The sequence below is a fragment of the Nicotiana tomentosiformis genome, chromosome 9 (assembly GCF_000390325.3).
Source record: "Nicotiana tomentosiformis chromosome 9, ASM39032v3, whole genome shotgun sequence".
Taxonomy (NCBI): Eukaryota; Viridiplantae; Streptophyta; class Magnoliopsida; order Solanales; family Solanaceae; genus Nicotiana; species Nicotiana tomentosiformis.
The window spans coordinates 100,516,617-100,542,074 of NC_090820.1; the positions used below are offsets into that span (position 1 = coordinate 100,516,617).

Sequence of the window (25,458 nt, forward strand, 5' to 3'; positions counted from 1 at the left end):
CATGGGTATATTTAAGACCAATGGGGTCGATTTTGTTGTTCAGATGACAGGTTCCGCCAAGAGGTGGTGGAGAGATTATACATTGACCAGACCAGCTAGATCACCTGAATTGACCTTGGAGCAGTTCTCACGGCTATTTCTAGAGAAATTACTCCCTATCACATTGAGAGAGGATTACCGCATGCAATTTGAGCGTCTACAGTAGGGAAATATGACTGTTACTCAGTATGAGTCCCATTTTGTGGATCTAGCCCGTCATGCTCTCCTTTTACTTCCTACTGAGGGAGAGAGAGTAGATTTATTGAGGGACTTACTCAACCTATCAGGCTTCAGACGGCCAAGGATACTGGAAGTGAGATTTTCTTTCAGGCATCTGCTAATATTACTAGGAGGATCGAGATGGTTCTTGCATAGGAACGAGGGCAGGGGTCAGATAAGAGGCCTCGCCAATTCGGTGGGTTCAGTAGTGCATCGTCTGAAGGCAGGGGTAATTTTGGTATGGGTCATCCATCCAGGCCATTTCATTCAACGCTCCAGGCATCCTATAGTGCACCACCAACTCCTATTAGTGCACCTCCGATCCAGGGTTTCCAAGGTGGTTACTAAGGTTGACAGGGACAATTTCAGGGTCAGCAGTCACAACAGCCGAGGTCCTGTTATACTTGTGGGGATCCGAGGCACATTGCTAGATTCCAGCAATAGGGTTCTCGTGCTATGATTCCAGCACTGGTTGCTTCACTGCCTGGTCATCCAGCTAAAGGTAGGGGTCAGGCAGCTAGAGATGGAGGTCAGACCATTAGAGGTGGGGTTAGGCCGTTAGAGGTGAATACCAGCCAGTTATAGGCCGTCCCAGGGATGCAGTTTATAGTGGTGGGGCCCAACCCCGATTTTATGCTTTTCCAGCTATGCATGAGGCCGAATCATCCGATGTTGTGATTACAGGTATTGTTCCAGTTTTCCATATAGGTGCTTCAGTTCTATTTGATCCAGGATCTACTTATTCCTATGTGTCCTCTTATTTTACTTCATATCTAATGATGCCTTATGATTCTCTGAGTGCTCATGTGTGTGTGTCCACTCCGGTGGGAGATTCTATCGTGGTAGATCATGTGTATCATTCGTGTGTGGTTACTATTGGGAGTCTTGAGACTAGTATCGATCTTCTACTTCTTGATATGGTAGATTTTGATGTCATCTTAGGTATGGATGACTACCACCTTATCGTTATATATTGGATTGTCATGCCAAGACGGTAACCCTAGTCATGATGGGGTTACCTCGATTAGAGTGGAAAGAAACTCCTGGTCATTCTACCAGCAGGGTTATTTCTTATATGAAGGCTCGATGTATGGTCAAGAAAGGGTGTCTAGCCTATTTGGCTTATATTCGTGATTCCAGTGCGGATGTCCTTCTATGGACTCAGTACCGGTTGTTCGTAAATTTCCAGGAGTATTTCCTGCAGATTTGTCGGGGATGCCACCCGATAAAGATATAGACTTCTGTATTGATTTGGCTCCGGGCACTCAACCCATTTCTATTCCACCATACCGTATGGCCCCGTCGGAACTGAAAGAACTGAAGAAGCAGTTACAAGACTTGTTTGATCAGGGATTTATTAGACCTAGTGTCTCGCCCTGGGGTGCACCAGTGTTATTTGTAAAGAAGAAAGATGGTTCAATGCTAATGTGTATAGATTATAGGCAGTTGAACAAGGCTACTATAAAGAACAAGTATCCGCTTCCAAGAATTGATGACTTATTCGATCAGTTTCAGGGTGCAAAGGTGTTTTTAAAGATCAACTTGAGGTTTGGTTACCATCATTTGAAGATTAGGGCATTTGATGTCCCTAAGACAGCTTTTCAGACTCGGTATGGGCATTACGAATTCCTAGAGATGTTATTTGGGTTGACAAATGCCCCAACAACATTTATGGGTTTGATGAATCGGGTGTTCAAGCCATATTTAGATTCTTTTGTGGTTGTATTCATTGATGATATCTTGATTTACTCCAGCAGTCGAGAGGAGCATGAGCAGCATCTTCGGAGTGTGCTTCATACTTTGAAGAATAAATAGTTTATGCCGAATTTTCAAAATGTGAATTTTGGTTATACTCAGTTGCCTTTTTGGGGCATGTTGTATCGGCAGAAGGCATAAAAGTGGATCCTAAGAAGATTGAGGTTGTTTAAAATTGTCCTAGACCTACTTCAGTTATAGAGATCCAGAGTTTTCTAGGTTTGGCAGGTTATTATTGTCAGTTCGTGGAGGGGTTTTCATCTATACCAAGCCCATTTACCATACTAACCCAGAAAGGTGTTCCATTCGGATGGTCAGACGAGTGTGAATTGAGCTTTCAGAAGCTCAAGACTGCTTTGACTACGACGCTAGTTTTGGTATTACCCACAGGTTCAGGATCCTATACGGTGTATTGTGACACATCTCGCGTTGGGCTTGGTGCAGTATTGATGCAAGATGACTGGCTGATTGTATATGCGTCACGGCAGTTGAAAGAGAGAAGAATTATCCTGTTCATGACTTAGAATTGGAAGCCATTGTTCATGCACTGAAGATTTGGAGGCATTACCTGTACGGTGTCTCGTGTGAGGTATTTACTAATCATCGTAGCTTACAATATCTGTTCAAACAAAAGGATCTCAATTTGAGGTAGAGAAAATAGTTGGAGTTGTTGAAGGACTTTGATATCACTATTTTGTATCACCCCGGAAAGGCCAACGTGGTCATCGATGCTTTGATATGAAGGTTGTGAGTATGGGCAGTCTTGCATATATTCTAGTGGGTGAGAGACCATTAGCTGCAGATGTTCATACTTTGGCTAATCAGTTAGTGAGGTTAGATTTTTCTGAACCTAGTCGGGTTCTAGCTTGCACAGTCGCTCGGTCTTCTTTATATGAGCGCATAAGAGATCGGCAATATGATGATCCTCATTTACTTGTCCTAAACGACACGGTGCGGCAAGGTGATGCCAAACAGGTTACTGTAGGGGAAGATGGAGTTCTACGAATGCAGGGTCATATTTATGTGCCTAATGTGGATGGACTTCATGAATTAATTCTGGAAGAGGCCCACAGTTTTAGGTATTCTATTCATCCAGGTGACGCCAAAATGTATCAAGATTTACGGCAACATTATTGGTGGAGGAGAATAAAGAAGGATATAGTTGCATATGTAGCTCGGTGTCTGAATTGTCAACAAGTTAAGTACGAGCATCAGAGACCTGATGGTTTGCTTCAGAAGTTAGAAATTCCTGAGTGGAAGTGGGAGCGTATCACTATAGATTTCGTTGTTGGGCTTCCACGGACTCAGAGAAAATTTGATGCAGTTTGGGTCATTGAGGACAGGTTGACCAAGTCAGCACATTTCATTCCAGTGGCAGTTACCTATTCTTCAGAGCGGTTAGCTGAAATTTATATTCATGAGAATGTCGGCCTTCACGGTGTGCCCATGTCTATCATTTTTAATCGAGGTACGCAGTTCACTTCGTACTTATGGAGGGCTATACATCGTGAGTTAGGCACGTGGGTTGAGTTGAGTACAATATTTCATCCACAGATAGAGGGACAGTTAGAACGCACTATTCAGATATTGGAAGATATGCTTCGCGCTTGTGTTGTAGGCTTTGGTGGTTCTTGGGATTAATTCTTTTCACTTGCGGAGTTTGCCTATAATAATAGCTACCAGTCGAGCATTCAGATGGCTCCATATGAGGCATTATATGGAAGGCGATGTCGTTCGCCAGTTAGCGGGTTTGAACCGGGAGAGGCTCGGTTGTTGGGTACCGATTTGGTACAGGATACCTTAGATAAGGTCAAAATTATTCAGGATCGACTTCGCGTAGCTCAGTCTAGGCAAAAGAGTTATGCCGATCGTAAGGTTCGTAATATTGAATTCATGGTTGGAGAAAGAGTATTGCTCCGGGTTTCACCTATGAAAGGTGTAATGAGATTTGGAAAGAAGGGCAAGTTGAGCCCTAGGTATATAGGACCCTTCGAAATTCTTAAAAGGGTGGGCGAAGTAGGCTACAGGATTGCATTACCACCTAGTTTATCAGTGGTTTATTCGGTGTTCCATGTGTCTATGCTCTGTAAATATCATGATGATCTGTCCCATGTATTAGATTTCAGCTCAGTCCAATTTGACAAGGATTTGACATACGAAGAGGAGCCAGTAGCTATTCTAGCCCGGCAGGTCCGACAGTTGAGGTCTAAGAGTTATCCATCAGTTCTAGTGTAATGGAGAGGTCAGCCGGTAGAAGATTCTACCTAGGAGTTCGAATCGGACATGCAGAGTAAATATCCACACCATTTCACCAGCTCAGGTACTTTTCTAATTCCGTTTGAGAACGAACGTTATGTGATGACCCAAAAGGGTCATATTTAAATTTAATAATTAATTTTGTGTTATAAGACCTCGAAAAGCACTATCTATCATTCCTCGACTTGCGTGCTCAGTCCGTATGATTTTCCCAAAAGTTCTTATGTGAAAAATTGATTAAAATGTGAAATAGAGTCTTAAAACTCAATTAAGTTGACTTTGGTCAATATTTTTAGCAAAGTGACCCAAATCAGTATTTTGATAGTTCCGATAAGTCTGTCTCGTGATTTGGGACTTGGGCGTAGGCCCGAAATTTAATTTGGAGGTCCCCAGCTCAAGTTATGGCCATTTAACGGAAACTAAAAATTTAAAGGGTAGAGATTTTCAAAGTTTGACCACAGATTTGACTTTTTGATATCGCGGTCGGAATCCGATTCCGAAAATATGAATAGCTCTGTTATGTCATTTATGACTTGTGTGCCAAATCTGAAGTCATTCTGGATTCATTTAACATGTTTCAGCACGAGTTTTGTAAATGGAAAAGTTTGAAATTCATAAGTCCGAATCGGGATGTGAATTGTAATTTAGACATTGTTAGACGTGATTTGAGACCCAAGTAAGTCTGTATTATGTTATGAGACTTGTTGGTATATTCGGACGGAGTCCCGAGTACCCCAAGTGTGATTCAAATCGAAATCGGAACAAAAATTGGACTTAAGCAAAATATGAAATTTTGCTGCTTCTGGTGCCTTCGCTTCTCCGAAGCGTTGGCCACAGAAGCGAGAAATCCCTTGCACAAGTGGCCTGGGCAAGCTGGGCAAAGAGCTGCAGGTGCGGAACCTTGAACACACTCGCGCGTCCGCAGAAGCGGACTCTTCGATCGCAGAAGCGGACAACAGTATAGATGCACATTTGATTCCGCAGAAGCGAGACCGTAGGAGCGGTCAAGTCCACCGCAGAAGCGAAAATCCCTGGGAAGTGTATAAATCGAAGAGTCCGAGATTTTTCTCATTTTTTGACATTTCAAGCACGAATTTAAGCGATTCCAAAATGATTTTTCACGGCTCTGAATTTGGTAAATGTTCTATAACCAAGAGTGATTATATTTCATACAACCAGGTCTATATTCATTATTTATTTCGGATTTAGATCGAAAAAATTGGAATGTTTGTAAAACTTTCCAAAAAGGAAATATTTAGATTTGAAGGTCCATTTGACATCAAAATTGGGTAATGTTTGTATGGTTGGACTCATTTCGGAACGGATGTTCGGATTTCGTATGTTTTTCTGAGATTCGAGACGTGGGCCTCACTAATTTTTTTTAAGATGAATTTCGGATTTTAATCCGGAAAATTAGTAAATTCATATGGATATAATTCCTATGATTTGTATTGAGTATATTGAATTGGTTATGATTGGATTTGGTGATTTTGGACACGAATTCGCAAGGCAAAGGTTTATTGGATTCTTGAATTTGGTTGCAAAGCGAAGTAAGTGTCATGGTTAACCTTGACTCGAGGGAATAAGATTTAATTGTCTATTTGCTACGTGATTTAATGTGCAGGTACAACGTATATGTGAGGTGTTAAGTACTTATACGTTGTGGTTGAGTCAAAGTATGATGGAGGATTTTATTTAATTTTGAATAATTGCCTATTTAATTAAGATATTCTTGTTTAAATTTATTATTGATTACTTGATCATTATTCATAAAATATTTACTGATTTAGTTATTGCTGAACATGGTGAGAAGGAGTGTAAAAGCACGAAGGGAGATGCCGTGCCATTTTTATTATTTATTCTATCTTTGTCATGGTAAGAAAGAGTGTAAAAGCACGAAGGGTGTTGTCGTGCTATTTTTGAGAGTAAAAGCACGAAGGGTGATGCCGTGTCATTTTCAAAGAGTGTAAAAGCACGAAGGGTGATGCCGTGCTAAATGAGAGTAAAAGCACGAAGGGTGATGCCGTGCCAACTGAGAGTAAAAGCACGAAGGGCGGTGCCGTACCATTTTCATATTATTACTTGCTCATTTTATTGTTAATGAATTAATTGGCTGCTAAGTGATACTTTTCCTGCTGAAATTATTATATCATTCCCATTCACATGTTCCCTCCCAATTTATAAATTATTATTTATTATATTATCGTTGCTTTATATTTGTTTATACTTGTACTTGTTGTTTACGTACGTGTCTTGTCATAGCCTCGTCACTACTTCGTCGAGGTTGGGCTCGACACTCTGCACTTCTTGTGCAGATTTTGGAGTTGGTCCCAACGGCGTACCATAGACGTGCTCGGATTCAGTTACTCGGAGGAGATTTGAGGTATAACTGCACAGCGTCCGCAGTTCTGAAGTCCCCTTCTATGTTATCTTAGCTGTATATTATTTTTCAAACAACTTGAATTTTATTCAGACCTTTATTTGTATTATTCTAGTAGCTCGTGCACTTATGACACCAGATTCATGGATGTATTGTGATGATTCGGTAGCTATGGTCTTCCGCACTTTATTTCAGTAATTGACTTCTGTTTAATTTAATTTGCTTAAAATGGTAAACATTATTTTAACATTGGCTTGCCTAGCAAGTGAAATGTTAGGCGCCATCACGGTCTTGAAGGTGGGAATTTCGGGTCATGACACTTATCCATATGTGACTCTGCCGTAAATATGTTTATCTATTTAGTACTCTATTGGAAAAAAGCCTCCTGGAGAATTTTATCATTTTGGTACTCCGTTAGGGATAAACATTATCCCTGGCAGAAGATTATCTATATTTGGTATAGTAAAAGTTTTCAAGCAACCTACAAGCAGCTTACACAGCAGTTTGCAGTAGCATCTTACAAGCAGCTTACACAGCAGCTTGCAGTAGTAGCTTACACAACAACTTCCTTTCCTCTATAAATAGAGGAGACTTCAGTTTATTATGTACAATAGTTTGAAGTTGAATAATATATCAATTTTTCTCTAAACTTGTCTTTACTTTACCGTCTTTATTTTATTACAGTGTTCATTTTTTTTTTGTATTACACGTAAGACCAAGTACATTATTATTAGTGGTAAATACAATCAATACAACATACAACAACAACAACATACCTAGTATTATCTCACACCGTGGGGTCCGGGAAGGGTAGTGTGTACGTAGACCTTACTCCTACCTTGTGAGGATAGAGAGCTTGTTTCCAATAGACCCTCGGCTCAGGAAAGCATAAGCACCACATTAATGAAAATATAGACAAGAAGGGACAACACCAAAAAATTATATAAAAGCAGAATAAAAATAACAAGATAGTAAAGCAATACAATAAACCAGATCATAATTAAGGAAAACATCCATTGTTTAATGATCTCTTCCGATCTTCTCTTAATTTTCACATGGCTACGTTGGATTTGGCATTAACCCCACGTTGGAGCTGGGAATTGGTTTAAAGCTGCGGGGGAAGTTGCAGGAGTTCTTGCATCTCTTAGTCCTAATTGCACTGGATAGGATTGTCCTCTCAACTGTTGAAATTAAAGTCAAGTTGGACTAATTAAAATGGAATTTAAAGGATATATCGTTGATTAAGGTCGTTATGAGCTGCGCTTGTGATTTCCATAAGTTACTTTTTTAAATGCCTGGAGTAGGTGGATATGAATTTTTTGTTTTTGGTAAGTAGGTGGGTGTGAATTATATATATATATATATATATATATATATAGGGCAACAAGTGGTTCCCTCCGGCACAATACGGTAGATGGATAGATCCAGTGAATAAGCTAGGGTTTCACCCGAATTCAATAGCTTTCCTTTAGACTCTTGATATATATTCAAAAAATTCACTAAATAAGTACATATAATTACTCCAAGCTTTTCGATTTATTTAAACCTTTTCGCAGTACGAGAGTCAAATTGACATATTTTTGGTGTGAATTCTGACATAGATTCTGTAAAAGAAATTTGAAATATAATTTACATATTTATAAACTATATAAAAAGTAATATAAGTCACAATAATTAACAATTCAAATAATTAAAAATTATTTGAAAAAAACATGTTCAAAATATATAAATCTTGCTTCCTTTAGTTGTAGCTATATATGCCATTCTAAAGCTAGATCTAATGATCATCATGCTTATATATGTAGATGAAATGTAAATAAATAAACTTACAAGGTCAACAGAGTCACGGGCAGCAATGACTAGAATATTTGCACAAAGAGACAGCTGCGCCAGCGCATCGATCTTTGATCCTTTGTTTAGCTCGAATTATTACTTAAAGGGCAAAGGTCCGAATATATCCTTGTACTATATGAAATTGAGTACATTTACCCTTCGTTAATACTTTAGCTCAAATATGCCCTTACCGTCACATAGTTGGTCCATATATGCCCTTACAGTTACACAGTTGGCCCATATATGGCATTTTCGAAACAAAATTCACCCAAACTAATTAGCTCTTTTGTTAATTGTATTAAAGTGTATTACAAACACTATTTTCTTTTTATTAGTATTTTTTTTCTTTACCTTTCTCTTTTCTTTCTTCTTTTTTCTTTTCTTCTCTTTTTTTTTCTTTTTTCTTTCTCCCTTATCCGTTTCCTCCATTACTGATGTCTTCTCCATTTTCGTAACCAATTTCACTTGACAAAACTCATGAATTCCAATTACTAAGAAAATTCTCCATAAGATAATCAAGTTTCAATTTCACTGGCCCTCTAAATAAATGAAATTAAACTGTTCCAAAAATTATGATTTAAACTTTAAAATAATAAAAATATCTCAACCTTTAACAATACTCAAAAGACCAAAATATTTAAATTATTTCCAGAAAGATAATTTAATGATTAAAAGCCTAGAGTTCAAGTTGTAGTGTTATAAATTTGAGTTGTTAGTCTTTTTCATCTTTTTTCAGCTGGACATTTTCTATATTTTTTATTAACTATATAAATTAGGGGTGTGCATGGAATGGGTTAGTTAAATTTTTATCAAAACAAATCCAAACCAATTATATCAGTTTGGATTGTTCGGTTTGGTTGGATTTTTCGGGTTTTTTGTTACATAAATATTATTTCAATCTTACTTTATTAAATTTTTTAGAACTAAATATATGTTCAGTAAAAATTAAAAAATTGACAAATATATGATCTATAAAAATATTCTTATGGGAGAATTTTTTTAGTAATTAGAATTCATGAGTTTTGTCAAGTGAAATTGGTGACGAAAATGGAGAAGACATCAGTAATGGAGGAAACGGATAAGGGAGAAAGAAAAAGGGAAAAAAAAGAGAAGAAAAGAAAAAAAAAGGAAAATAGAAAGGTAAAGAAAAAAAGTACTAATAAAAAAGAAATAGTGTTTGTAATACACTTTAATACAATTAACGAAAGAGCTAATTAGTTTGGGTGGATCCCGTTTCGAAAAGGGCATATATGGGCCAACTGTATAACTCTAAGGGCATATATGAACCAACTTTGTGACGGTAAGGGCATATTTGAGCTAAAGTATTAACGAAGGGCAAATGTGCTCAATTTCGTGTAGTACAAGGGCATATTTGGACCTTTTCCGTTACTAAAAACCCTCTTATTGAGTTAGCATTTGGTGGTGAATCTCTTTCTCATGGAGCAATTAGAAGAATACCCCATGATATCCCTAAAAAAAAAATTATACATACCATGTCACAACCCAAATTTCAACTAGTTGTAATGGCACCTAACCCCGTTAGGTAAGCCAACTAACAATAAACCAGTTCAAATGATAATTATTAAGAGAAAAAGTGATAATACAACTAAACTATTATACAAAGAATTTCTCAGGTACTGGACGTTGTACAAATCATGGGCTGCTAAGAGTTAGATTTTTACAAAAATTGAATCGAAATAAGTACAATATCTATTTGAAATGTAAATGAACAGAATTTCAAATCTAATGCTACCAAGGACAAGTGATAGCCATAACTGGAATGCAGGTCTTCAAGTCCAGCTCCCGCCGTACACAGCAACATCAGCATCCAACATCTGCACACAAGGTGCAAAAGTGTAGTATGAGTACAACCGACCCCATGTACTCAATAAGTATAAACCCAACCTTAGGTTGAAAGTAGTGACGAGCAAGAACAAGTGTCAGAGTCCATCTCCAATAAGTAGCAACAGTTCATAACAATCATAATAAAGTAGTGCCAGAAGATAACACAGAGGTATGATGCTCAACTAGCTCACAGTTATCGGAAAATAGGCATGTTTTTTAAATGAAATAGTAAAACCCAAATCTTTTATCGAAAGTACCAAAATATGAGTAAGTTTGTAAATCTGTGATTTTCTTTCCAAAACTTTTCAACAAGTAAATGTTTCATTATCAAATGGCATGAGAAATGTACATCTCTATGCCTACATGTCAATGTGTATGAGAAGTCATGAATGATGTGATGCCGTACATCATGAGGAAAATGCATCTCTATGCATGTATGTCAAGTGTGCATATCGGATGCAATACAACATCGTGAATAACCATATGCATACTCTCAAAGTATCAATCCACTCGATCCTACAAGTCACTCGGTCCTCCCAATCACTCAGTATGACCTTTGTGGGTCTTAATAATACTGGCATATAGCCTCAGTATGATTTTAACATGATTCTAAACTCAAAATCCTTTAACATGTGACAATACAAGGAAAAGGCCAAGATTAGTTTACTATAAAATTTCACATAATCAATTACGTCATAATTTCAACGGTGCACGCCCACACGCTTGTCACCTAGCATGTGCGTCAACTCCAACCAAATCACATAACACATATATTCAGGGTTAATACCCTCAGCTCCAAGTTTAGAAGTGTTACTTACCTCGAACAAACCGCCTCCAATGCCAAGCAAGCTAAACAATGCTCCAGAAATTCCATTATGTGTGTATCAACTTCCGAAAGGCTCGAATCTAGTCACAATTAATTGGATTCAGTCCAAAAAAGTTATAGGAATTAATTCCATACCAAAATACTAATTTTCCCAGAAAATCCGAAATTATACTCAAAAATTGCCCGTGGGGCCCATGTCTCGGAATCTGACGATAGTCACAAACTCCAACAACCCATCCAATTACAAGTTCAACCATACTAATTTCATCCAAATTTGACTCCCAATCGATATTCAAATCTTGGAAATTCATTTTATGAAATTGTAGAAATTTCATCTGATTTCTCTTGAAAAATCAATAATCTAACGCCGATAACGAAGATTAATTCATGGAATATAACCACAAGGGAGTCAAGAACACTTAATCCAAGTTGTGTGGAAACATTCCTCTCCAAAATTGCCCAAACCGAGCTCCAAAATCAGAAAATGAAGAAAGAAACCAAAACCCACGCTTTAAAGCTTCTGCCCAGCGACTCCCGCGCATGTGGACAAGAGGTCAAATTTAACTAGCCGTGATGGCACCTAACCTCACCCGCTAGTTAAACCAAATAACAATAATCTAATTCAATTAATATTTAACTGATTCTAATATACTCCCCAAGGACTGGTCGTACAAATCATGAGCTTCTAAGATTTGAATTTACAAAGCTGGTGTGAAATAAAATATATAATCTATTTGAAATATACATGAACAAATTAATAATTCTAAAGCTACCAAGAACAAGAGGCAGTTGTGACTGGATCGCAGGTATATCTTCAATGCTAGCTCCCGCCATGCACATCAACATCAGCATCCAAAATCTGCACGCAAGGTGCAGAAGTGTAGTATGAGTACAACCTACCTCATGCACTCAATAAGTAACAAACCTAACCTTAGGTTGAAAATAGTGACGAGCTTGTACCAAGGTCAGAGTCTGCACCCATATCCAGTAATATTTCATAACAATAAAATTGAGGCAACACAAAGAATAACTCAACAATAAAATGCTCAGCTCATTCTAAATTCCGGAAAAATAAACATCTTATTTTCAAGTATAATAGTAAAACTCAATTCGTTTCACTGAAATCACCAAAATATGACTAAGTCTGAAACTGTGATTTTTCCCGAAAACATTCTTCCACAATAGGAAATTTTATTTTCAAATGGCATGAGGAAAGTACATCTCTATGCCTACATGTCAATGTGCATCCCAAATGCTATAAAACATAGTGATAAAATCATATGCATACTCTCGGAGTATCAATTCACTCAGTCCTTCCAGTCACTCAATCCTCTCAATCACTTAGTCCTTCCAATCACTCAATCCTCACAGTCAGTCAATCCTCCCAAATCACTCGGCATTCGCGCTCGGCACTCGCACTCGTACTCAGTAGGTACCTGCGCTCACTAGGGGTGTGCACAGACTCTGGAGGGGCTCCTTCATCCCAAGCGCTATAACAAGCCAATCATAGCATAAATCAATAAAACATGTTGCGGCGTGCAACCCAGTCCCATAAACATCCTCACCATCAGGCCCTCGGCCTCACTCAATCATCAATCTCTCAAGTCTCTCGGGATAAAAAATGTCATGAAAATCAGCCCAAAATGATGATATGATGTATCATAAATAACAACAGAGACTGAGATATAATATAAATGAATGAACATGACTGAGTTTCAAATTTCAATTTAAACAAATTCAACAACAATATGACCATTGTGGGTCTTAATAATACTGGCATATAGCCTCAGTATGATTTTAACATGATTCTAAGCTCAAAATCCTTTAACATATGTCAATACAAGGAAAATGCCAAGATTAGTTTACTATAAAATTTCATGTAATCAATTACGTCATAATTTCAACGGTGCACGCCCAGACGCCTATTACCTAGCATGTGCGTCACCTCTAACCAAATCATATAACACGTATATTCAGGGTTAATATCCTCAGCTCCAAGTTTAGAAGTGTTACTTACCTCGAACAAGCCGCCTCTAATGCCAAGCAAGCTAAACAATGCTCCTGAAATTCCATTATGCGTGTATCAACTTCCGAAAAGCTCGAATCTAGTCACAATTAATTGGATTCAGTCCACAAAAATTATAGGAATTAATTTCATACCAAAATACTAATTTTTCCAAAAAATCCGAAATTATACTCAAAAATTGCATGTGGGGCCCACGTCTCGGAATCTGACGATAGTCACAAAATCCAACAACCCATCCAATTACAAGTTCAACCATACTAATTTCACCCAAATCCGACTTCAAATCGATGTTCAAATCTTGGAAATTCATTTTATGAAATTGTAGAAAAGTCCTCCTATTTCTCTTGAAAGATCAATAATCTAACGCCGGAAACGAAGATTAATTCATGGAATATAATCACAGGGGAGTCAAGGACACTTACCCCAAGTTGTGTGAAAAACTTCCTCTCCAAAATCGGCCAAAACCGAACTCCAAAATACGTAAATGAAGAAAGAAACCAAAACGCACGCTTTAAAGCTTCTGCCCAGCGACTCCCGCGCCTGTCGACAAGAGGTCGCATCCGTGACCTTCGCTTCTGCGAACGAAGCTCGCATCTGCGAGCATTTGCCGCTTCTATGCACGTTGGCCGCTTTTGAGCACGCGCATATACGCCATGGCTTCGCTTCTGCGGCCTTCGCTCATGCGACTTCTCTGTCGCTTCTGCGACTATCGCACCTGCGCAAATTCAACCGCAGGTGCGGTCACACCAGAACCAGCATCAACCAGCAATAACAACATGAAGAAAAATGATCCGAAATCAATCTGATACACGCCTGAGCATCTCGGAACCCCGTCCGAACATACCAACAAGTCCCATAACATAATACGGACCTACTCGAGGCCTCAAATCATACCTAACAACATCAAAACGACGAATCGCACCTCAAATCAAAATTTATGAACTTTGAACTTTCAAATTCTATATCTTGTGCCTAAATATATCAAATCAATCCGGAATGACTTAATTTTTGCACACAAGTCATAAATGACATAACAAAGCCATTCCAATTTCCAGAATCAGATTTCGACTCTGATATCAAAAAGTTAACCCTCCAGTCAAACTTCCCAGAAATTTGATTTTCGCCATTTCAAGCCTAGTTCCACTACAAACCTCCAAATAATTTTTCGGACATGCTCCTAAGTCCAAAATCACTATACGGACCTACTGGAATTATCAGAATTCAAATCCGAGGTCGTTTATATATATAAATCGACATCCGGTCGACTTTTCTAACTTAAGCTTTCCATTATGAGACTAAGTGTCTCAATTCATTCCGAAATCTCTTCGGACCCGAACTAACTAATCCGATAGGTTATAATACAACTATAAAGCACAAATAGAATAATAAATGGGGGAACAAGGTTGTAACACTCAAAACGACCGGTCGGGTCGTTACACACACCATATATAAATTAATGTTAGATCAACAACATATAGGATTAATATGCATCGTAAATATGTTACTCCTTCTGTCCCATGAGTCTCATTTCATACGATGGTGTTTGACTACACATGCAATTTAAGAAAGAACGACAGATTGAAAAGGAAAGTTTGTCACATAAAATTGGACAGACCGAGTAGTTAGAACTCATTGACAAAGCAATCATGAAAAAAAAAAGCGAACGTGGAGTCAGGGTTTGAAGTTTATGGTGTTGAGATTCGAATACACATATAGAGCTGTCACGACCCGAAATTTCCACCGACGGGACCGTGATGGCACCTAACATTTCACTTGCTAGGCAAGCCAACGTTAGAGAATCATTAAACCAATTTCTTATTCCCATTTAGTAAATAACAATAATTAACTAATATAAAATGTAATAAGTGCGGAATATTATAAAACTGTATTAATTACTACCACCCGGATTTGGAGTCACAATTCACGAGCATTCTAGAATCTATTACAAATAATAGTCTGAATGAAATACAATTGTCTGAATGAAAGAAAACAGTAGGACATAAAAGATAGATGGGAACTTCAAGGTATGTGAACGCCGACAGATCTACCTTGAGTCTACGGACAACGGACCAATAGCAAAATCTCGATCAACCTGAGCCGGTACCAAAATCTGCACAGAAAGTGCAGAGTGCATCATTAGTACAACCGACCCCATGTACTGGTAAGTGTCGAGCCTAACCTCAACGAAGTGGTGACGAGGCTAGGACAAGACACCCACATATAATCTGAACAGTTTAATCATGCTAGTGGCAACAACAGTAAATAAAAAAATAATGTAGAAATAATGGAAAGGGGACATACAGTGGGGGGATACAATATAAAAAGTGAGAATAATGAAAAGACAGAATTAAACCGAAAATCCTTAAACGAATTGAGCAAATAAAACAACAAAGGAAAACTGCACTGCATCACCCTTCGTGCTTTTACTCTCAACCTCACCAAATAAATAAATAGAACGGCATGACATCACCCTTCGTGCATTAAACTTCTCATAATATACACGGCATTACCCTTCGTGCTTTATCACTCAAAGATCATGGCACGACATCACCCTTCGTGCATTAACACTCTTCTTCACAATATAAATAATGCATGCACGGCATCACCCTTCGTGCTTTACACTCCTCCTCACAAATCACAGAATCAATAACAACAGATAGATATGAGTATCACAAAGAAACCAGTATTTTACCCATAATCAATAGCACAATGTAACCTCAACCTTGAATCAATATTCGAAATTTACCAAATCTCAGTGAAATCAGATATAGGTCACCCAACATTTCAAATAACCTGCTAAGCATGGATAGTAGAATTTAAGGCTACAAAATAGACAAGAATAGAATTTCACACGCATGCTATGACTCGACAACGACGCATAGATGCTCGTCACCTCACATATACATCATATTTAACAACCAAACATGTAGCAAATAAACACATAATACTTATTCCCTCAAGCCAAAGTTAGACACAACACTTACCTCGATTCGCAGGCCACTCACTGCTCAAGTATCGCTTTTCCCTTAGAATTCACCTCCAACTCACTCGTATCTAGTCACAAGTAGCTTAATACCATCAATTATCGCTAAAGGAATCAACTTTAATGAATAATTACAGATTTTCCAAATTTTCTCAAAAAAAGTCAAAAACCGACCCCAGGCCCGCATGGTCCAAACTTGAGGTTCGGACCAAACTCCATTTACCCATTCACCCCCCGAGCCCGAATATGTCATTATTTCCGGAATTCAACCCCAAATTGAGGTCTAAATTCCCAAATTTATAAAATCCCCAATTCTCCTAAAATCCCTAATTTCTACCCTTAAAGAACAAGATTTAGGCCTAAAAATCTAGTGGGTGTTGATGAAAATTGAAAGGAATGAGTTTAAGAACATGAACCTATGATTTGGTGTTGAATTCCCACTTCAACAATCGCCCAAGGTTGAGTTCAAGTGAGGAAAATGTGAAATTTTGAACAAATCCCGTCTTTGAAGTCTTTTTTCAAACACTGGACAGGCTTTCATCACGTTCGCGAGAGGCCTATCGCGATCGCGATGCACAACGGCCTGAGTCTTTCTACGCATTCACGAGTCTTTCTACGCGTTCGTGTAAGGCAGATCCCCCAAGCCTTCGCATTCGCGACCCAATGGACGCGTTCGCGTAGAAGAACATGACCCCCCTCCCCCCAGGTCCCTTAAACTATCGCGTTCGCGGGAGACTGATCGTGTTCGCGAAGGGTACCACCCCCAATGCTTCGCGTTCGTGACCATTTCTTCGCATTTGGGAAGAAGAAAATTCCCCTGCCCCCATTTTACCTTTCGCATTAGCGATACTACCTACGCGAACGCGAAGAAGGGCACACCAGAACAGCTGCTGCAACAAAATCTCAGATTTTCTAAGTGCAAATCACCCCGTAGCCTATCCGAAACTCACCCGAGCCCTCGAGGCTCCAAACCAAGCATGCGCACAAGTCTAACAACATCATACGGATTTTTTTCTGTGATCAAATCGCCAAAATAATACCTAAAACTATAGATTTAGCATCAAAATCAATGAAATTCTCAAGAACACTTAAAGTTACTATTTTCTCAACCGAAAGTCCTAATCACGTTATTTAAACTCTGTTTCTCACCAAATTTCACAGACATAGTTCAGATATTATAACAGACCTGTACTAGGCTCCGAAACCAAAATACGGGACCAATACCATCAAAATCAAGCATTAAGAATATACTTTAAAACCATTAATTTTCTGAAATTCAATTTTAGTCAAAAATTCATTTCTCGGGCTACGGGCCTCGGAATTCGATTTCGGGCATACGCCCAGATCTCATATTTTATTACGGATCCACCGGGACCGTCGGAACACGGGTCTGGGTCTGTTTACATAAAATGTTGACCAAAGTCAACTAAAAATCACTTTTAATTCCAAAAATTATTATTTTTCCTATTTTCCACATAAAGGCTTTCCGGAATTACGCCCGGACTGCGCACACAAATCGAGGAGGATACATATAAGATTTTAAGGCTAACGAGCGTGGAATAAAGTCCTAAAATACAAGATGACCCCTTGGGTCATCACAAGAGCTAACGCATCGAAAATTAAACAAAGAACGTACCTTGAGTCATGGTTGTTCAAGTGATGTGGGGAATTCCTTGGAAGAACTTGGACAGAAAACCTAAGGAGTCTTATGGCATGTGCCTATCGTTGGGATGCCAGACTGATAGAGTAACATGCGTATTTATAGGTATCTTAGATACCTAGCCCTAGGGACTTCTCCTTAAATTATAATTACCCTAGGGACTCCTAATATATGGTAGTTTGTTTTCATAAAAAAACTACCATATATGCATAACTACATAATATTATCTGATATATTATTTAATTGGGAGACAATGTATATAATTTATTACCTAATATGTGGGCCACACTAGAAGTCTCTAGAAGGGACGGTGAATTTATAACATTCTTCCACTTGGCCCACATATTAAAATCAAATAATCCTTTATGAGAGATAAACATAACAATATGTCCATAGACTTTATCACACAACCAAAACTTATCCAACAATCACTTTAACTAGAATATAATATTACATGAATCAAGGCAGTCATGCTTTTAAACAAACACTTCCTTCCATGTATTACAATGCACAATACATTCTAACAAAGTGACTAACAACTTTATGAATGAACTTAATATAAGCCATTCAGAGTCCAACTTTATTGACCCAATGATCACAAATAATACATGAAAAACCAAAAAGTGTGCACTATCATGTATATCAAAATAAACATAATGTCTAGACAAACTGTTAGATTAGCAAAGCAAGACTAAATTGAGCTACTAAGTCCCATATGGGTTACATGATCCTTGAAAATATTAGCCGGCGGACCTTTAGTCATAGGATCAACAATCATCAAATAGTACTAACATGCTCAAAACTTACATGTTGCTTCTTGACATAGTCTCTAACCATCAAGTACTTTATGTGGATGTGCTTGTTTCGTCTGCCACTTTTATTGTTCTTAGAAAAGAACACTACAGCTAAATTGTCACTGAAGATTCTCAATGGCCTTGAAATGGAATCGACATCCTAAGGCCGAAATTAAAGTTCTTCACCCATAATGTCTGTGATGTAGCTTCATAGCATGCTATAAATTCAGCCTCCATAGTGGATGTTGCAACAATTGTCTTCTTGGCACTTCTCCAAGATACAACACCTCCAACAAGAAAGAAAATGTATTCTCATGTAGATTTACCAGTGTATTTGCATCCACCCAAATCAAATTTTGAATATCCAATCACCTCCAATGAGTCAGAGTATTTGTATGTAAACTTAAAATCGTTGGTTCCTTGCAAATATCTCAAAATTCTTTTACCAGCTTTCCAATGGTCAAGACCGAGGTTACTTTGAATCTGCCAAGCATTCCTACTGCAAAAGCAATATCAGGTCTAGTGCAGACATGTGCATACATAAGGATCCCAACAAGTGAAGTAAAGGGAACGCCTTTCATTTTCTCCTTTTCCAATGCATTTTGTGGACATTGATTCAATGAGAATTTATCCCCTTTAATTATGGGTGTTGCAATAGGTGAACAGTTTTTCATCCCGAATCTTTCCAGAATTTTTTCAATATAGGCACTTTGAGACAGTCCAAGTAATATTTGGGATCTATCTATGTGAATCTCTATGCCAATAACATAAGAGGCTTCACCCATATCCTTCATCTCAAAATTTTGGATAAGGAACTGTTTAGTTTCATACAACAACCCCAAATCACTACTTGCAAGTATAATGTCATCCACATATAGGACTAGAAAAATATATTTTCTCCCACTTATCTTAAGCTATATACACTAATCAATGATGTTATTCTTAAATCGAAATGAACAAATAACATTATGGAATTTAATATACCATTCGCGGGAAGTCCGCTTTCCATAAATGAATTTATTCAACTTGCAAACAAGGTGACTTTTGTCCTTATCACAAAATCCTTCAAGCTGATGCATGTATACCTCCTTCTCAAGATCTCCGTTCAGAAAATTATTTTCACATCCATTTGATGTAACTCTAAATCAAAATGAGCTACTAATGCCATGATTATTATCAATGAATCCTTCTTTGATACTGGAGAGAAGGTTTTATGGTAATCTATGCCTTCCTTTTGAGTATAACCCTAGGAAAAAAGCCTGGCTTTATATCATTCGATATTACTAGATGAGTCTTTTTTAGTTTTAAAGACCCATTTGGAAACCATAATAGAGGATCCCTTTGGTAGTTTGATGAGATCCCAGACTTTAGATTTAGCATATATTCTAACTCTTCTTTCATGGCATCATATCAAAGTGTGGAGTTTTCTCCACTTATGGCTTGTTAAAACGAGCATGGATCATGTTTTAGTCCAATATCATAATCAGACTCTTGGAGATATACAATGTAGTCACTAGAAATTTCTGGTTTTTGAATTCTTGAGGATTTTCTTACTTCCACTAGTTCACACACTTCCCCACTGGGTTCAGGTAAAACGGATTGATCTTCATGTGGCTCCTCAAGTGGTGGTGGCTCTTGAACTTGTTGTTGTTCAGATTATTCATGAAAATCTTTGTGAGCAAATTCAAGTTCCCAGTATATAAAGGTACCACAGATGGTTCCCTTATTTCTTCAAGTTCCACCTTTTGAGTCAATCCACTCTCACTTTCTTCATGTTCCTCAAGAAATTTAGCATTTCTAGCCTCAACAATTTTAGGATAATGAGAAGGACATTAAATTCTAAATCCCTTAGAGTTAACCACATAGACTATAAAGTAACCGCTTATTGTTCTTTCATCCAACGTTTTAGTTGTGGGTTATAAACCCTCACTTCAGTTGGACATCCCCAAATGTGTAAGTGATTTAAACTAGGTTTTCGTCCTTTCCATAACGAAATTGCTCTTCTTCTTTGGATCTGCATAATCCAGGCCTACAATTAACAAAGAAAGTTGATGTTTTAGACCCTAAACACAAGTATTGCTCACAATACTGAAAGAAAATAAAAGACAGCTGACCAGATTGTCACACCACCAGCACAAACATATCCAAGGACCAAAATTAAACTGTTTTACACTGGCATCAACTACCAATATAATACTTCAATGACTTAAACCAAACAGAACTAGTTCAATTGTAAGTATTTACGTTATAATGAGTTCTACCCCAGTACCATAAAAAGCTGACCAAGAAACAAATTGTAAATATCAGATATATGTAGTATATTGTATGAACTTTAGAATATCTTCTCACCAAACTCATAGATAGGATAGTTTAGAATACTTTAGAATCAGATAACATGAGTGTTAACATGGGTGTCTAGTGATACTATAAACCTGCACTTATCATGATAGACAAAGCTATTACATATGCTTCACAAAGTTATAAACCTGCACTTATCATGATATTGGCCATTACATATGTTTCACAGATCTATAAACCATAGGGAAGGAATATGACTGATGCACATTCATATTTCGAATTCTTACCAGATATATTAACACTACACGTCAATTACGGAAGGGTCTTTTCCATCGCTAGCTAAATCTGAAGAAACAAAATTAAAATAATGAGTCGTGCGATAAATATAAGCATATCCACAATATTTATATACAATAAATATAGTAACAATATCATTACCTTGTTCAAGTTGCTCGATTTTATCAAGATCTTCCTCAACACTAACAAGTTATTTTAATTTTTCATTTCGAAGCCAATCTTGAAGACACACTAGAGCTTGCACCAATTTAGGAGTTAATGAAGTCCTAAATGAATCAAGAAGACGTCCTCCCATACTAAACGCACATTCGGATGCCACACTTGAAACTGGAACATCTAATACATCACGAGCCATCTCCGCAAGAATAAGAAATCTAGCTGAGTTCAATTTCCACCAGAGAAGAACATCAAATTCTTTAGTGTCATCCTCATTTTCTTCACCAAAATATTTATCTAACTTTGTTCTAGTATCCACACCTCCACTCCCACTTTTATATTTTTTTATATCTTGCATGAGTGATTCTAAAAGTCTTGTATTTTGGGTGCTTACTTGACTGCCAGAAAGCCCGAAAGTTGAAGTGTCCAATGAAGAACAATCTGAAGATGAAGCAAGCACGACACCTTTTGAGCCGGACTTTACATACTCACTAAATAATGAAGCATGCCTAACACGTTCAATAGACACTGAAGATTCTTTTAAATCATCCTGGACCACAAGATTCATGATATGAGCCATACATCGCACGTGAAGGTGATTACCATTCATCAAATTAGTTCCCATTTTTGTTAATTGCTTAGACAATTCTTTTACCATCATATCATTTGAGCTTGCATTATCAACTGTGACAGTGAAGATCTTATTTAGCCCCTCTCACTTAAGCACCTACCAGTACTATTTGCCATATCTTCGCCTTTATGACTAACAATAGGACAAAAATTAATTATTCTCTTATGCATATTCCATTCACTATCAATCCAATGGGAAGTGATACACATGTAATTGATTCTTTGTATAGAAGTCCAAGTATCAGTGGTAATACATACTCTTTGTTTCGTTTCTATAAAAGACCTCTTCAACTTTTGCTTTTCTTCATTAAAAAGATCAAAACAATCTCTAGTTACAGTACTACGGGAAGGGATCCGAAAATAAGGTTGTGCCACTTTCATAAAGTCACTAAAACCTTCTTTCTCAAAAAATCTAAAAGGAAGTTCATCAACTATTACCTACAACATAACGCCTTCCTACACTCTTCTTGATCAAATTTTCAAGTAACAACAGCTACGTCACCCCCAGAAACAGATTTAAAGCCTAAATTTGATTGTTTTTTTATCAACAATAGCCGGGCGTTTAGGACACTTAAACATATGAGAAAGAAGTGTCGACGTACCATCTTTGGTTTTAAAAGAATACTTAATAAAGCAATAGTCACATTTTTCTTTTATAGTCCCTTCGGAAGTAATAATTTCTGTAAAATGATCCCACACAACAGACCTTTTTTCCTTTTTTTGGTTATATTTGACTCCGTTGTTTCAGCTTGACTTATTGCATTTGAATTAGAAGCCCCACTTTCACCCATCACCTTATGACTTTGTATATTTTTAGCCATGCTACAAATTAAGGAACTATCTGGAGAAACACACAAGATCAAATTAAGACAAAACAATAGTTAGTTTGAGGAAATTCAATTAAAGATTTTGCTAATAAGTAATGAAAAAGCTATCCCTATTTATCAACTCATATAGAAAAACTTTGTTCTTTAACTGAATATCAATCAAATATTTATCAACTCAAATATTATCTAGGCTAGTGTTATAACATTCTTTAACTGAATATCAGCATGGCCATACATTTTTTGACTTCCACTTTCCTTCTTCCTTGCTCTGCTGGCTATGCGTGTGTGCGACTGTGCGTGGTTGTTGTTTGAGAATTTCTTGCTAGCGAAAGAGGCGAGAGGGGCCAGAGGGCTGTCTGCTGGGTTTAGATGCTAGGGTTTCTAAAGGGGACTATTGTAAATGTTAAATGTTAATCCAGTAGGGAAGGGATTAGGATTTAGGAGAACTGGAGGAAATCGGGAAATAAAGCTAAAGGGAAAGGTAGGTGTCCCACACTCCCACTCAAACTAAAAAGATAAAAAATAAATATAGTAGTAATATGGATAAAAATAAATTATATATACTATATATATATATATATATATATATATATATATATATATATATATATATATATATATTCTTAACGGGTTAATAGATTATCCGTTAAGAAAATTAAATAATTCGCCCCCAAACCAATAAGTCGTTAATAAAAAAAATTCAATTTGTTCCGCGTCCGTTAAACCGTTAACCCGATACCAATAAGATATTAAGCCACTTTTGTGGTTCGGTATTCGGTTTCGATTCGGTTTTGAACAACCCTAATACCACACAAAAATCTGGAAATGGGGCAAAATTCTAGTTTTATGGTCCTATAACGCCAAAAAGGAGGAACGGTCAGGGCGAGGCGATGACTATTGTTCCTTAAGTCATTTTTTTTGGGTCTGACAAAATTTTAGGCGGTTAGGGTTCGGTCGCCCAGATGCATGCAGATGGCGTGGGCAACAACACACAAAAATCTTGGAATCAGGCGAAATTCTAATTTTATGGTCCTAAAATGCCAAACACCTTTGAGCAGTCATAGCGATGCGATGAATATAGTTCTTTAGGTCATTTTTAGTGGTCCAGAAAACTTTTAGGCGGTTCAGGTCCGATCGCCCGGATGCAAGTAGATGACGTAGGCTATAGCATACGAAAATCTAGGAATCGTCTAGAATTCCAGTTTTATGACCCTAAAACGCCAAGAAAGGAGAAACGGACATGGCGATGGCTTTTATTCCTTAGGTTATTTTTGATGATCCGACAAAATATTAGGCGATTCGGATCTGATCGCCCGGATGCATGCACATGGCGTGAGCGCTATAACACATGAAAATCTGGGAATGAGATAAAATTCTAATTTTATGGCCCTAAAATACCAAAAATAGAGGAACGGTCATGGTGAGGAAATGAATATTATTTCTTGATGGGTCGGCAAAATTTTAGGCGGTTCGGGTCCGATCGCTCGGATGCATGCACATGGCAAGGACAATAGCACAAAAATTGGGGAATCATGCGGCATTCGTGTTTTATGTCTTTGAAATGCCAAAAAATGAGAAACGTCATGGCGAGGCGATGCCTATTAATACTTAGGTAATTTTTGATAGTCCGACAAAATTTAAGGCGGTTCGGGACCAATCGTTTGGATGCATACAGATGAAGTGGGCTATAGCACACGAAAATCTGGGAATCGGTCGAAATTCCAATTTTATGGCCCTAAAATGCCAAAAAATGAGGAACAGTCATGGTGGGGCGATGATTATTATTTCTTTGGTCATTTTGTATTGTCCGGAAAATTTTTAGACGGTTCAGGTCTGGTCGCCCGGATGCATGCACATGGTGTAAACTATACCACACGAAAATTTGGGAATCGGACAAAATTCTAGTTTTATGGTCCTATAACGCCAAAAACTAAGGAACGGTCAGGGCGGTTTGGGTCTGGTCGTCCCGATGCATGCATATGGTGTGGGCTATAAGACACAAAATTCTAGAAATCGGGCGGAATTCTAGTTTTATGGCCCTAAAACGCTATAAAACGAGGAACGGTTATGTTGAGGCGATAACTATTGTTCCTCAGGTAACTTTTGATGGTCCGATAAAATTTTAGGCGGTTCGGGTTTGGTCGCCCCGATACATGCAGATAGCATGGGCTATAACAAACGAAAATATGGGAATCGAGCGTAATTCCAGTTTTATGGCCTTAAAGCACCAAAAGGTAAGGAACAGTCATGGCGAGACGATGACTATTATTCCTTAGGTCATTTTGATGGTACGACAAAATTTTAGGAGGTTCGGGTCCAATCGTCCAGATGCATGCAGATGGCGTGGGCTGTAGCACACGAAAATCTGGAAATCGAGTAGAATTCTAGTTTTATGGCCCCAAAACGCCAATAATTCGAGGAACGGTCATGGCGAGGCGATGACTATTGTTACTCAGGTCATTTTTGTGGGTCCGAAAAAATTTTAGGCAGTTAGGGTCCGGTCGCCTGGATGCATGCAAATGACGTGGGCAATAACACACAAAAATCTAGGAATCGAGCAGAATTCCAGTTTTATGGTTCTAAAATGTCAAAAAACAAGGAGCGGTCAAAAACTATGTTCCTTAGGTCATTTTT

At 37.8% G+C, this 25,458-nt stretch overlaps 1 protein-coding gene across 1 annotated transcript; it reads right to left on the minus strand.

The window, feature by feature from the left end:
- Window positions 1–21,401: 21,401 nt before the first annotated feature.
- On the minus strand, window positions 21,402–21,992 carry LOC138899273 (zinc finger BED domain-containing protein DAYSLEEPER-like). Its single transcript, XM_070185419.1, has one exon. The coding sequence runs from the start codon at window positions 21,990–21,992 to the stop codon at window positions 21,402–21,404; it is 591 nt and encodes a 196-aa protein (XP_070041520.1).
- Between the last annotated feature and the right edge of the window lie 3,466 nt (window positions 21,993–25,458).